This window comes from Lacerta agilis, chromosome 1 (assembly GCF_009819535.1).
Source record: "Lacerta agilis isolate rLacAgi1 chromosome 1, rLacAgi1.pri, whole genome shotgun sequence".
Taxonomy (NCBI): domain Eukaryota; kingdom Metazoa; phylum Chordata; class Lepidosauria; order Squamata; family Lacertidae; genus Lacerta; species Lacerta agilis.
In genome coordinates, this window is record NC_046312.1 from 14,336,586 (window position 1) to 14,351,670 (window position 15,085).

At 42.8% G+C, this 15,085-nt stretch overlaps 1 protein-coding gene across 3 annotated transcripts in view; it reads right to left on the reverse strand.

Annotated features, from left to right (window-relative positions):
• Positions 1 to 292: 292 nt before the first annotated feature.
• TRAF3 (TNF receptor associated factor 3) overlaps positions 293 to 15,085 on the reverse strand; it is an 80,439-nt gene continuing 65,646 nt past the window's right edge. For all 3 annotated transcript variants that reach the window (XM_033139276.1, XM_033139285.1, XM_033139269.1), the window contains exons 9-12: positions 12,137 to 12,229; positions 7,888 to 8,028; positions 6,991 to 7,165; positions 293 to 1,990 (exon numbers count right to left, since the gene is read on the reverse strand). In XM_033139276.1, the coding sequence (XP_032995167.1) occupies positions 1,419 to 1,990; positions 6,991 to 7,165; positions 7,888 to 8,028; positions 12,137 to 12,229 (981 nt within the window). In that variant the 3' untranslated portion in view covers positions 293 to 1,418. The remainder of the gene's footprint in view (positions 1,991 to 6,990; positions 7,166 to 7,887; positions 8,029 to 12,136; positions 12,230 to 15,085) is intronic.

A 15,085-nucleotide genomic window follows, 5' to 3' on the forward strand; every position in this document is an offset into this window, starting at 1 on the left:
TCTGTTTCCGTATCTTTGCAAAAAATATCGGTGTGGGTTTTTACAGACCAGTCAGCACATTATGCCTAAAGTCCAGTTAAAAAAAAAAGACCATTTCAGGAACCTGAACTTAAAATCTGAATACAAAGCTATGAGCTATAAAGCAGCACGTCACAGCTAAGGCACATGAATTGCATGCAAGCCACCGTTTTCTCCACTTAAGACACTGCTTTCTCCTAACGGATTGTCCTCTGCAAGATGCGGTTAATTCCTAAGCAGAGGATCAATTAGCAGGTTTCCTATACTGTATAGGCATTTCTCAGCACTATGCCCCTTCTCAAACACCAAAAATATGTTGCACATTTATGCTTTAGCAAAAAAATAGAATATATATATAGATATATAGATATATTTTTATAGAGCTTGGTCGGAGCGCATGAGGCAGAACTTTAAAAACATACAGGATTCCGTTTAGAACTCCAAAGTTCAACAAATGCCCTATTTTAGGGTGAAAATTATAAATCTGATAATGATGCACAGCATCCATGAGTGATTATTTTTTTCTTAATTTTGAAATAGTGTCATTAACTACGACATATATTGTTAGGTTTACATTTCTAAAGAGAAATAACAGCTGTAGTTGAATAGTTTCTTTTCATATCACAAGTGATAACCTGCATTTGATCTTTTTTTTTTCTTCCAAGAAATATCAGTCTATCAACAGTTTTAAAATAAAATGCTTTTTTTTCTGTAGCAATTAATAGAACTCTGAACAAAAATATGACTCTGATTTAGACACTTTCGAGAAGATCTGGACATTCTGTCGAGGTCTTCTGGCAAAGTAATTATTTTAAAACAGAGACCAGGAGAGGCCTTAAAAATAAACATTATACTGTTATTTCAGACAGGATTGCACTTATCGATTTTCAAAGTAATAATATCTTTTAACTGCAATGTTACTTCATAATTTCTTCTTTTTCTTCTTTTTTAACTTAACATGCTGACAGTTTCTAGCTAACCCACATGTGAACTTTTACTTTTGTTTTCTAGTTAAAAAGGAATAAAAGTTTCGTGTCTTTTCCAGCACAGGATATTTTGTCTCCCCCACCCCCCCTTCCAACTGATTTAGAGATTACCAATAAATTACGAAAAGGTTTTCTGACTGTAATCTTTTTGTCCTCGTGAGGATTAAGTGACTTGTCAGAACTCGAAGTGTTCCTATTAGTTTTAATTAGAAAATATACCATGGTTATGACTTCTGAATGGGTTGCTACATTTGCCATTTGGACCCCTATGCAAATTATGCCTCCAAACGCTTCCTTCTGTTAACACAAGGTGGTCCCCTCTGAGCTTTAAGGACCTCTTATTGAAGACAGGTAGGTATAAAAAAGAGCCCCAAATGGAGCTGTCTTCTGTTGAATCTGCCTCTCTGCTATACGTCAGGGGTCTGGTAGGTCCGATGTATCCACTATGACTTTAATAAAAATAGTATCATCTTTAATATATGTTCCGTTTTCTAGAACAGTCTGTGCAACGAAGACTGGGCAGCCAGATGCAATATTCATTTCTCCGGTGGGCTTCTTGAAACTACTGCTGTTGGGGTCTGGTTTGAAAGCATCCCCTAAATGGCGCCGGGAGGGTCCTTGATCCATCAACATAAGCGTGACTTTCTGCTTGAAGGGCCACGGAAGCAGCGCGTCGTATTCTCCCCGCATGATGACGAAGAACAAGGACAAGTGCGTCCCTTTTCCCATGCCGTCTCCATTGAGGTAAACTCTGGCACACATCTTATAGCCGAAGTACCCCGTGTAAAAAGGCTGGCTGTATAAAGACAAAGTCTTCCCCATGACTGCCTCTTGCTTCCGACGTTTATAATCTCGGATTTTCCAGATCAGTATTCCATTGTAGCTGGCCGTTTCCAAAACTTGAAAGCGGAGGTCCATGTCAGCCAATCGGATGTCGTGGACGCTCAGCATCTGATCATGCCTAGATAATTGTGATTCTAGCATACCTGGAAGGAAAAGAGAGAAAACCCAAACATTACCAAGGAAAAACATGTATTCAGGGGATTTTTTAGGTCATTTTTAAAAAACGATATTGGGCTTCTATTTCCTTGGGACCTGAAAACACAATGTGAACAATGTAATACAATGGAGAGAGAGATATATATATATATATATATATATATATATATATATATATATATATATATGGTGAGTCTTTTAAAAGAGGCCCCATGGAACATGTGTACTGTGTATCCACGGGACAGATGCATCCCAAGTGCAAAAAAAAAGAGTGTCACCGCAAAAAAATATGTAAGAAGCTCAATATGAAATGAAATCAGCAACAAAAATGCAAGGAAGGAAAGCAATACTTTGACAGCATGACCCAAAACACAGCCTTAAGACAGCAAACAAGGCACACCTCGCTGCCAGCTTCTTACTAATGCTTAGTCCACAGAGCTTTCACCGTGACATTTTGCTCTGTGAAAGTTGCAAAAAAGGAAGAAAAACCTTGCAATTTTGACTAAGCGTTAAAGAAAGGTGCACAGTAGCGTCCACAGCAGGCAGAAGTGGGTGTGGTAGGATGACTTACCTGCATTCCCAACCTGGAGGTGGCTGCTGGGAACCAAGGAAGGAAGGGCGAGGCAGCGGAGAGGTCAGCAAAGTGTGGACACGGCAGCAGGAACGGCTGATCCCCATTCCCTGCTGCACCTGCCCCAACCTCTCCACTGCCTTGCCCGTCCTGGTTACTACCAGCGACCTGGGCATTAGGAAGCCAGGTAAGCAACATTCCACCCCACTTGCCACTACTACAAGTACTTGTTTTAAAAACGTAAGAACATAAAAAAGGGGCTTGCTGGTTCAGACCGAAGGCTTACATAGCATCCTGCTCTGACAGCGGCCAACCAGATGCCTATGGGAAGCCCACAGGCAGAAGAGGAGCACAAAAGCACTTCCTTGCTCGCAATATACAGCAAATGTGGTTCAGAGGCATACCAGAGGTACTATAGCAATCAGCTCAGAGAAGGGGAAGTTATATGCTTGTTGTTGTTGTTCAGTCGTTCAGTCGTGTCCGACTCTTCGTGACCCCATGGACCAGAGCACACCAGGCACGCCTATCCTTCACTGCCTCCCGCAGTTTGGCCAAACTCATGTTAGTAGCTTCGAGAATACTGTCCAACCATCTCATCCTTTGTCGTCCCCTTCTCCTTGTGCCCTCCATCTTTCCCAACATCAGGGTCTTTTCCAGGGAGTCTTCTCTTCTCATGAGGTGGCCAAAGTACTGGAGCCTCAACTTCAGGATCTGTCCTTCTAGTGAGCACTCAGGGCCGATTTCCTTGAGAATGGATAGGTTTGATCTTCTTGCAGTCCATGGGACTCTCAAGAGTCTCCTCCAGCACCATAATTCAAAAGCATCAATTCTTCGGCGATCAGCCTTCTTGATGGTCCAGCTCTCACTTCCGTACATTACTACTGGGAAAACCATAGCTTTAACTATACGGACCTTTGTTGGCAAGGTGATGTCTTTGCTTTTTAAGATGCTGTCTAGGTTTGTCATTGCTTTTCTCCCAAGAAGCAGGCGTCTTCTAATTTCGTGACTGCTGTCACCATCTGCAGTGATCATGGAACCCAAGAAAGTGAAATCTCTCACTGCCTCCATTTCTTCCCCTTCTATTTGCCAGGAGGTGATGGGACCAGTGGCCATGATCTTAGTTTTTTTGATGTTGAGCTTCAGACCATATTTTGCGCTTTCCTCTTTCACCCTCATTAAAAGGTTCTTCAATTCCTCCTCACTTTCTGCCATCAAGGTTGTATCATCAGCATATCTGAGGTTGTTGATATTTTTTCCGGCAATCTTAATTCCGGTTTGGGATTCATCCAGCCCAGCCTTTCGCATGATGAATTCTGCATATAAGTTAAATAAGCAGGGAGACAATATACAGCCTTGTCGTACTCCTTTCCCAATTTTGAACCAATCAGTTATTCCATATCCAGTTCTAACTGTAGCTTCTTGTCCCACTTACAGATTTCTCAGGAGACGGATGAGGTGATCAGGCACTCCCATTTCTTTAAGAACTTTCCATAGTTTGCTGTGGTCGACACAGTCAAATGCTTTTGCGTAGTCAATGAAGCAGAAGTAGATGTTTTTCTGGAACTCTCTAGCTTTCTCCATAATCCAGCGCATGTTTGCAATTTGGTCTCTGGTTCCTCTGCCCCTTCGAAATCCAGCTTGCACTTCTGGGAGTTCTCGGTCCACGTACTGCTTAAGCCTGCCTTGTAGAATTTTAAGCATAACCTTGCTAGCGTGTGAAATGAGTGCAATTGTGCGGTAGTTAGAGCATTCTTTGGCACTGCCCTTCTTTGGGATTGGGATGTAAACTGATCTTCTCCAATCCTCTGGCCACTGCTGAGTTTTCCAAACTTGTTGGCATATTGAGTGTAGCACCTTAACAGCATCATCTTTTAGGATTTTAAATAGTTCAGCTGGAATATCATCACTTCCACTGGCCTTGTTGTTAGCAAGGCTTTCTAAGGCCCATTTGACTTCACTCTCCAGGATGTCTGGCTCAAGGTCAGCAACCACACTACCTGGGGTGTATGAGACCTCTATATCTTTCTGGTATAGTTCCTCTGTGTATTCTTGCCACCTCTTCTTGATGTCTTCTGCTTCTGTTAGGTCCTTTCCACTTTTGTCCTTAATTGTGGTAATCTTTGTACGAAATGTTCCTTTCATATCTCTAATTTTCTTGAACAGATCTCTGGTTTTTCCCATTCTGTTATTTTCCTCTATTTCTTTGCACTGCTCGTTTAGAAAGGCCCTCTTGTCTCTCCTTGCTATTCTTTGGAAATCTGCATTCAATTTCCTGTATCTTTCACTATCTCCCTCGCATTTTGCTTGCCTTCTCTCCCCCGCTATTTTTAAGGCCTCATTGGACAGCCACTTTGCTTTCTTGCAATTCTTTTTCATTGGGATGGTTTTCGTTGCTGCCTCCTGTATAATGTCACGAGCCTCCATCCACAGTTCTTCAGGCACTCTATCCACCAAATCTAAGTCCTTAAACCTGTTTTTCACTTCAACTGTGTATTCATAAGTAATTTGATTTAGATTGTATCTTACTGGCCCAGTGGTTTTTCCTACTTTCTTCAGTTTAAGCTGGAATTTTGCTATAAGAAGCTGATGATCAGAGCCACAGTCAGCTCCAGGTCTTGTTTTTGCTGAGTGTATAGAGCTTCTCCATCTTTGGCTGCAGAGAATATAATCAATCTGATTTCGATGTCGCCCATCTGGTGATGTCCATGTGTAGAGTCGTCTCTTGTGTTGTTGGAAAAGAGTGTTTGTGATGACCAGCTTGTTCTCCTGACAGAACTCTATTAGCCTTTGCCCTGCTTCATTTTGAACTCCAAGGCCAAACTTGCCAGTTGTTCCTTTTATCTCTTGACTCCCTACTTTAGCATTCCAATCCCCTATAATGAGAAGAACATCCTTCTTTGGTGTCATTTCTATAAGGTGTTGTAAGTCTTCATAGAATTGGTCAATTTCAGTTTCTTCAGCACTGGAAGTTGGTGCATAAACTTGGATTACTGTGATGTTAAAAGGACTGCCTTGGATTCGTATTATATGCTTAATGCCTGTATATATTCTCTGTGATCTCAACTGAGTAACAGACCTGCTCTATGGGACTCCAGAATCAATTTTCAAAATTCATGGTCTCCAGCAACATAGGTCTAAATGGCTGTGCCCCATTGTGCCTCTCCTCCCCCCCCCCATTTAAGATGGCAAGGGGGAAAGCGCCCTGTGTGCTGGTGAAACTTCCTCTGTCACCATCAGGCACAACACCCCAACCTGAGCACTCAGCAATGAATGGACTGCCTATTTACACAAGAGCCCAAGCAAGGTGCGTTAACAGATGGCTTATCCCTCATAAAAGTTATTTTTTTTCTTGCTGATTTGCATTTGAACCAAACCGTATCGGGTAAGCTGCTAAGAAAGGCCTGCGTCCTATTGCTAATTTGTGGTTTTATTATTTTGTTCACAGAATTAAGGCAACGGCCTCCTTTATTTTATCATGGTGATGCTCAGATGAAACATCCCTCTGAACTACAGATAAAAGACCGTAAGCCCTACAGTAAAAGATTATATGGGGAGACTATTAAGGATGGGGGCGGGGAGACACGATGACATTTTTGAAAACCGATTATGCTTTTGAATACTGATTATGTTTGGGAGGTACTAATGCCTGTATGAGGAGCGTCTGAAAGTTGTCATTACCATCAAATTTATCACCCACCCTTCACCAGCAGGTCACAACAACTTAAAATTCAAGATTAAAGGGAGAAGAAGAAGAAGAAGAGTTTGGATTTGATATCCCGCTTTTCACTACCCGAAGGAGTCTCAAAGCGGCTAACATTCTCCTTTCCCTTCCTCCCCCACAACAAACACTCTGTGAGGTGAGTGGGGCTGAGAGGCTTCAAAGAAGTGTGACTAGCCCAAGGTCACCCAGCAGCTGCATGTGGAGGAGGGGAGACACGAACCCGGTTCCCCAGATTACGAGTCTACCACTCTTAACCACTACACCACACTGGCTCAAGGGAGTTAAAGCGGGTTACAATCACAGGAATAAGGTGGGCCCTGGAAACACAAATTTCAGGTGTCAAAGGCAAGATATAAAGAGGACTCATAATGTTCGTTATTAAGGGGTTGGGCCACACAACAAAACTTCAAAGCCTGGTTTGCTCTGACAGCCACATGGTTTGGCAAGGGAGTCGCATAGGCTAAAGCCCTTAATTGGTACTGCAGCATAGACACAATGGGGATGAACTTCTGAGATAGCTATTAAGCAGACAGCTCTCAAGAAACTACAAGGTTTGCAGTTACTGCTTGTCTTCAGAGGGAAACATCCCCAACAGGAGTTTCCATTTCTGAATGCACCTTATTAGTTATTTTGACAGCATCTGCCAGGCAAGTTCCTTGCTGGCTTTGTGCTCAGATTTTATTTTTATTTTTTACCTGCATTCCTATTTCCTTGCCCGGCATTCTTATCAACGCTTTCCAGCTCAGTCACTCTGTTCTGGAGAGACTCGACGCTGCTTTTCATGCTGTCCGCTTCCTCCCAGTTCTGTCGGAAGGGACGGATCTCTTTGTCCAGTTCTTTCAGCTTCTCAGCTTGGCTGTCTATCACTCGCTTTGTGAAAAGAATAAATCGGTTTTAAAAAAAATATAAATATTTAAAAAGAAACCCCCGAGGGAAACAACAGACGAGGGAATACAGGAAGACTCACTATTACTGAAGGAGGATGCTGGAACTGCTATGATGCAAGCATTTTAAAGTAAATAAACGTGCATGAATCGTATTGAACGCTAGTATAGGTAAAAGGACCCCTGACTGTTAGATCCAGTCGTGGACGACTCTGGGGTTGCGGCGCTCATCTCGCTCTATAGGCCGAGGAGCCGGTGTACAGCTTCCGGGTCATGTGGCCAGAATGACTAAGCTGCTTCTGGCAAAACCAGAGCAGCGCACAGAAACGCCATTTACCTTCCTGCTGGAGCGGTACCTATTTATCTACTTGCACTGGTGTGCTTTCGAACTGCTAGGTTGGCAGGAGCTGGGACTGAGCAACGGGAGATCACCCCATCACTGGGATTCGATCCGCCAACCTTCTGATCGATAAGCCCTAGGCTCTGTGGTTTAACTCACAGCGCCACCCGCTAGTATAACCGATCCCAATAAGCCTTTGCAGCAGCAAAGTAAATGGCAACCGATGTGTTCAACTGCACTTATTCATAGGAAAGTGTATATAGGACTACGACCTGAAGTGTCAAACTTTGCTCTGCAAACAGGAAGGCAAAGAGGAGAAAAATGCTCACCATGCTCTGCTTAAGCACGGGAAGAAATCAAGAACTTACCTGCAAGTGATGTATTTTGGACTCATTACTCCGCAGCATTTCCTTCTGTCTCTCAATTTCTATTTCAAAGCTACAAATCTGATTGTGTAAAGTTTGTATACTCTTGTTCTTTTCCAAACTTTCATTCTGGAGCATGGCCACCTGGGAGGGGGGGGGAATAATCTACAATTACTCCCACCAGACGTAACGCAAAAAGAATCCGCCATCTCTCACAAACAAGGAGGAGCGTCCCAAATAAAATATATCTTCACTGTGTTTAGTGTATTTTCTAGCCCTACCTGGAAGCAGATTTCTTCTTCCTCCTCCTCCCCCCCTCTAATTCCCTCAACCCTGGATTAAAAGGGCATAACTCTTAACTTCTAAGCAAGTTTCACTTATCTATATTGGCCGTTCCCTAGGCTTTGATTTCTGGAGATAAGGAAACTGCATTATTTGAGGGCAATCCATACTGGGCATCCAAGTCCTTTACAATAGACAGGCCAGTAGAAAGACTTACAGAAGAAAACGATGACCGAAAAGAAAAACAGAAAAGAGGAATGATTAAAATTGCTTCGCCCCACTTGGTGTCTAGAAAGAAATAGGCTGTGGCTGCTTTAAGAATTGCATTTGAATGGTTCTTCAGTAAAGGACACAAGTCAAAACCAGCCTGTAATGATATCTGTGAATGAAAGATACATACTTAGGGAGCAATATGAAAGAACGGGGGTGTGCACTGCTGATATCATCTAAAAGAAATCAGCTCGTGCTTTGTTCTTGGAAAATATTTAGTGCACATACTAGACTGTGCTGGAACCACAAAGAACTATCATTTTTCAGTCACTGTGAGGATCTTTGCTCCATTCATCAATGCTTTTCTTCCCTTCAACCATCTCACACCTGGAACCCTGCCCTCTCGTCCTGGCAAAACGTGACGACTGCATTCAGCATTCATCAGCAAAACGGGGGTGGGGGGTGGGAGAGAAACAGCTCGAGAGGGTATTTATGTATCTGAAATACCACCACAGACTTCCTAGGACCACTATTTGTGATCCATCTAAAAAAAAAAAAAAAAAGTAGGGAAGGTTTCTCAGATGTTTCCAACACAATGCTACCTATCAGTAACAGTAAAAGCACACCTGTGCCAGTACAGTATTGATAAGGATGAAAGCATCCAGTTTTCTACCACAAGAGGAGGGGTCAAACTCTTTATTCTCCCTGCCCCCAAAATGAACCTGTGTATGAGCAGGAAGCAGGTGCTTTTAAGATGCAGAAATACTAGGGAGGTGTGGGATTTGACAGGCGGATTAGTTGGCCCACTGAGGTGGCATAACTCCAGGATAGTTTGTCACCCTAGGATTTCGGTCCTCAATCTGCTCTTGGCTTTCCTGTTGGTTCCTGGATCTGTGAGTGATTTGAGCATTCAGCCCAGATTCCTCTGAGACATTGCAGTTAAGTGCACTCACCATGCCAACACACATACCCAAGCCTAGGGGTTAAAAAAAGAAACAAAATCTAGAGCCAGATTTGTTAAAAGTAGTAGAGATGAGGGCATAATACACGCTGGTTTTCTTTTGACACCTGAGAAGGCAACAGACCTTTGCCATCCTCAAAAAGCTGAACAAAAAGGGGGTTTTCTTGGTAAACATCTGAAGAAAAACATCATTTTTCAGGTTCTGCTTCCGCGCCAAAACAAAGAACAAAAAACAACAACAACCCAAAACCCAAAAATCTTGTGGCTTTTCCAGTTATAGTCTAGCTATTTCGCACTGGACAAGCTGTCTAATACATTAGCGCACTAAATTCCCTGATTATTTCAGAAGGCTATTTTTAGAAACCCAACCACAAATGAGCAAACTTCTCAGCTTGTACCAGATTTGATAAAATGCTTATCGCTATTGCCTCGGGCTAAAAGAATAAAATCTCTTTCATCAGCTAATAGGTTTTATTAGAGAGGGGGCGAGGGGTTCAAAATTTGAATTTGGATCGCTAGTTGCGAGATCCTTTTTTGAAAAGAAGTTTCCGTCTTGTAAAACTGGGGAGGGGTTGCCATCCTACTTTGGGAAATTTTCTAAGTGAGGATTAATTTGGCAACTCTTCTCCAGCTGTGCGAAGACAACTTCAATAAAGCAAAATGGTAAAAGCTGTGCCAATATGAAGTACCAACTGTATAACTGCACCTGCAGATTATAGATACTACTCACGAGGTAGTGCTGGGTCTTTTGAGAGAGCCTTCTTGAGTGAAAAATGGTTGTGTGTCCCCCCCCCCAATCTTTTCTAGTATGCTACTCAGGGTATAGCTATATATGATGGCAGTTTGGTTTCAGTTTAACAGTTGTGGCTTCCTCTGAAGAATCATGGGAATTGTAGTTTGGCAAGGGCATTGAGACCTTGTTAAAAGATCTTTAGCCATGCTCACAGAACTACAGTCCCCACGGTTCCCCAGGGAAAGGAAATGGCTTCTGAAGTCTGCTGCACAGATTACAGCTCAGTAGAGGAAAAATAAGAGCAAAAAGAAAAGATTCATTGATAAGGGGACTGATGAGGGTGGCTGTTTTATTTTGTTTTTTAAATCTGTCAAACCTGCCTTTTATGTAGGCAGGATAGAAATGTCACAAATAAACAAACGAGACACGGAACAACCCTACAGAACAATCGTGCGTAATTTTATTCCAGTAAGTGCGCGTTTTCTCCTTTGATTGCTAACGATTTATAATTGTTCAACTTACTTATGCTGATTTGGAAGAAAAAATTAAGTTTTAATTTTTAACTTACTAGTCCTGCCAACCAAGCCTCTCACTCACATCTTAAACCACACATGGGGCTTTTGTTTTCTGAATACTTGATCAGTTTGCACTGAATTAGGTCAGGAGTCCCCCCCACCCAACTCCATTCCAGAGCTTTGTTTGCACCATGGCCAACCAGGTTGGGGGTTTTGTTTTTGTTTTGCTCTTGGGGGGCTTTGGAGATGGCAGCAGTAAACGTGAACTATAATTACATTAATCCCTAAGCAGAAAAATGAATCAACTTAGAGCAACACCCATGGCTATTTCAAACCTAGATCTTGGCACCCAGGAAATTCTCCATTTTATTATTTAACCAAATAACCAAAAACCAACACACACAAAGACATGTATATTAAACTATCTAGTGTGTGTGTGGGGGGGGGTTATTCGTTTTGTTCTTATTCTTGTTCTTATTATGTATTTTGTGTTTTTATCTGGTCTTTTTATGCAGTGAATCGCCCAGAGATCTACAGATGAAGGGCGGTATAGAAGAAGAAGAAGAAGAAGAAGAAGAAGAAGAAGAAGAAGAGGAGGAGGAGGAGGAGTTTGGATTTGATATCCCGCTTTATCACTACCCGAAGGAGTCTCAAAGTGGCTGATATTCTCCTTTCCCTTCCTCACCCACAACAAACACTCTGTGAGGTGAGTGGAGCTGAGAGACTTCAAAGAAGTGTGACTAGCCCAAGGTCACCCAGCAGCTGCATGTGGAGGAGTGGAGACGCGAACCTGGTTCCCCAGATTACAAGTCTACCGCTCTTAATCACTATACCACACTGGCTTTCTTATGCCAAGAAAGGGGGGAGGGGGACATTTTCTGCAACGAGAGAGAGACAGGGGTGCATTGATTCAAGTGTAGCCCTTTGTGGTACTCTCCAGATGTTGTGAGACTACAACTCCCATCATCCTTGAAGATTGAGCATGCTGGCTAGGGATGACAGGAGTGATAGTTCAACAACATCTCGAAGGCACCACATTGCCTACGCCTGCCAAGTCTACCACGCAAGACCCTTTAAAACTGAGATGCCACAGAATGGAAGTTGACACCTTGTGCCTGTAAAGTATGAGGGGTCTAGTACTGAGTTATGGCCTCTCGCTCTACGCTGAGCTGTTGGAAATGCCCATATTAAAAACATCCTTAAAATCAAGCAGCAATGCAGGTTTTAATAGCGTAGGCTTTTCTTACTTGCCTGTCTTTGTAAGGCAGCCCAAATGGGGTGTGTGTGTGTGTGTGTGATTATAATTAACCAGTTGGGAGTGAAAGACAAGTTTACCTATCTGTATTATGCCCATTCTACCAGTTAATGAAAACCTATTTGGGAGACTTCTTGTTTTTCAAACCATAAGAATAAAAATCCTGCAGCTACACAATTCATTGCTTTTGGAAACTTGAGAAGTATTTCAGCGGCCGTTGCAAACTCCCACAATGGTATCCCCGCTAGACGCATAAAACATAAAAGTAATGCAGATAAGGTGAGGAGGAGGTGTACCTTATTTTCTAGACAATTACTCCACTCTTTCAACAAGTCTACATGCTGCACTGCTGAGGTGGCTTCATGTGCTTTAACTTGCTGATTTGTTCCCTGTGACAAAGAACATGATTTAGCCAACTTCCATTTCTTAGCCAAACCTGCATTAAAATGTAGCACCAACCCACCCACCATAGGTCTGGCCCGATGATGCATTTCTCTGGCATATTATTGCAACAAACCTGCTATAATAATAATAATAATAATAATAATAATAATAATAATAATAATGACACACAACACAGAGACTGCATTTGCACATCCTGCTAAACCATAGGTTGGTGCAAGGTGCACAAGCAAGCAATGCGCCACAGGGAGCCTTGAGCTTGTGTGCGCCAGTCTTCCTTTTCCACCACCTGTGCAGCTGGGAGGAGGAGTTTGGGTGTTCTTGCTTTTCATGGCCCCGGTGTTGAAGCTAGATTGTTGTAAGGCAGCCCTTCCCCAACCTGATGCCCTCTGGAGGCTCCTGGACTACAACTCCCATCATCCTTGACCACTGGTCATACTGCCAGGGCTGATGGGCTTTGTAGTCCATCAACAACTGGAGAGTACCATGGCCGTGAGGGGCAGCTCCTTTAACCTAACCATAGGGTTGTTGTTTTTTAATCTGTCAAAACTGCCCTTTGATGTAGGCAGGATAGAAATGTCACAAATAAACAAACGAGACATGAAACAACCCTACAGAACAACCGTACAGTGGTGCCCCGCTAGACGAATGCCTCGCAAGACGAAAAACTCGCTAGACGAAGGCATTCGTCTAGCGGAAGGCTGCCCCGCAAGACGAAAAAGTCTATGGGGCTGCCTCGCAAGACGTCTTTTTTTTCGTCTAGCGAAAGCGCGGCTGTCATTGCCGCTTTGCTAGGCGAAAAACCCGCTACACGAAAATTTTCGCAGAACAAATTATTTTCGTCTAGCGGGGCACCACTGTACGTAATTTTATTTCAGTAAGTGCGCGTTTTCTCCTTTGATTGCTAACGATTTATAACTGTTCAGCCTACTTATGCTGATTTGGAAGAAAAATTTAAGTTTTAAATTTTAACTTACTAGTCCCGCCAACCAAGCCTCTCACACCAACATCTGAAGAATACCAGCTACTTTAACCTAACCATAGGGTTGTTGTTTTTTAATTAATATTTTATGAAGAGAATTTCTTTTATTAAAAAAAAATAGGGTAAGAAAAAAAGTGAGAATGAAAAAATAAAGAAAAATACTGTTACATTACCACACATTAATATACAGATGAGTATACCCTTGTTATCCTAATACACATATAACTGCCAATAACCTAATATATTCTGTGTAAACGTATTCCAAATGTCACTGTATCTATCCAAAGAAAGTCTGCGTCTATAAGCTGCCTGTCCATATGTTGCCAATCTCACGTTGTCAATCATTGATTAAGGGGAATTGTATCTCCATTCTTCCAATTCATCAGTATCAGTCTCTTGGCCATGGTTAAAGGTATTTGCAGTTTGCCTGCCATGGACAACTGTGGTTAAGTAACTGCAGAAACAAAAGCTTCTGAACTCCTCCTGGCTGCGTAAGAGGCATGGGGAGCGCATGAGCCCAAGCCTTACTGCAGCTCATCCCTGCGCACGCGCTTCACGGTAATCTGTGGCTTAGCATGATGTGCAAACACAGCCTGAATTGACCTTCCATTCAGGAATGCTGGAGCCAAAAAAAAAACCACCCTCTCCTGTGTGGCTTTAAAACTACCGTGCAAAAAGAGGTTTTTGTTTTAAAATGCATTTCAGAACCATTTGTGTAACCACCAACACACACACACACACACACACACACACACACACACACACACACACCCCTTCAAAAGGTAAAGGCTCAATCCACCAAACCTTGCCCGTGGGAAAATATATCCCTATTTATTTCATTTAAACAGTACGTTGAGGGGATGAACAAAGAGGCAGGAACCCTATTTTTCTACAGTGTTTTGTTAAGGTGAGTCCTGAATCGCTCAACTGATTCCTCTACTAACCTGTCCTTAATTGCTGGCCATATAAGCAAGAGTTCTTCCACCATAGGTCCTCAGAGGTAGAGGTGCCTCCACACAACCTGCTTATTAAGCATTAAACCAGCTTGCACGGTGGCTGTTACGGCATTGGCCGATTATGAAGCGTCCAGCCCAATTAGATTTGCACGGAGGTTGTACAACTACCCATCAATTGATTTTTCTCACAGAATCGTTGAGTTGGAAGGGACCCCAAGAGTGATCTAGTTCAGCCCCCTGGGGCTCAACTAAAGCATCCCTGACAGATGGCCATCCAACCTCTGCTTTAAAACCTACAAGGAAGGAGAGTTCACAACTTCCAGAGGGAGTCTGTTTCACTGTGGAACACCTCTTACTCTCAGAAAGGTTTTCCTGATGTTCCCATTTCTTGTAACTTGAACCCGTTGGGTGGAGTCCTACCCTCCAGAGCAGGAGAAAACACTCGTCCCACAATATCTATAGCAAGCATGTCCAACTCCCAAGAGACTGTGATCTACTCCCAGTATAAAAAAAACTGGCAGTGATCTACCCATTGTCATTGTAGGGAGGAGGAGCATGCGTGAGGTGGGTGATTTTTTTTAAGCTTTTTCCACGTAATTTGTACACGATAAGGATCCTGCGAACTACCAGGATCAGACAGGGATCTATTGGTAGATCACGATCTACTGGTTGGACATCCCTGTCATGTTTTCCCATTGCTTCCCACTTATCACAAAACTTTCTTTTTTTTGCTGTGCAAGACTGCTTTAACCCATTTAACAATGCACACCTAAATTTGGCAAAACAGCGAGCCTGGAAGGGACCTACAATTCACACCATCCCTGAACATTGGGCTAAGTTGATTGGAGATAATGAGATATGTGGTACGGTAACATCTGAGGACCCAAGGCTAAAGAAGCACTTGT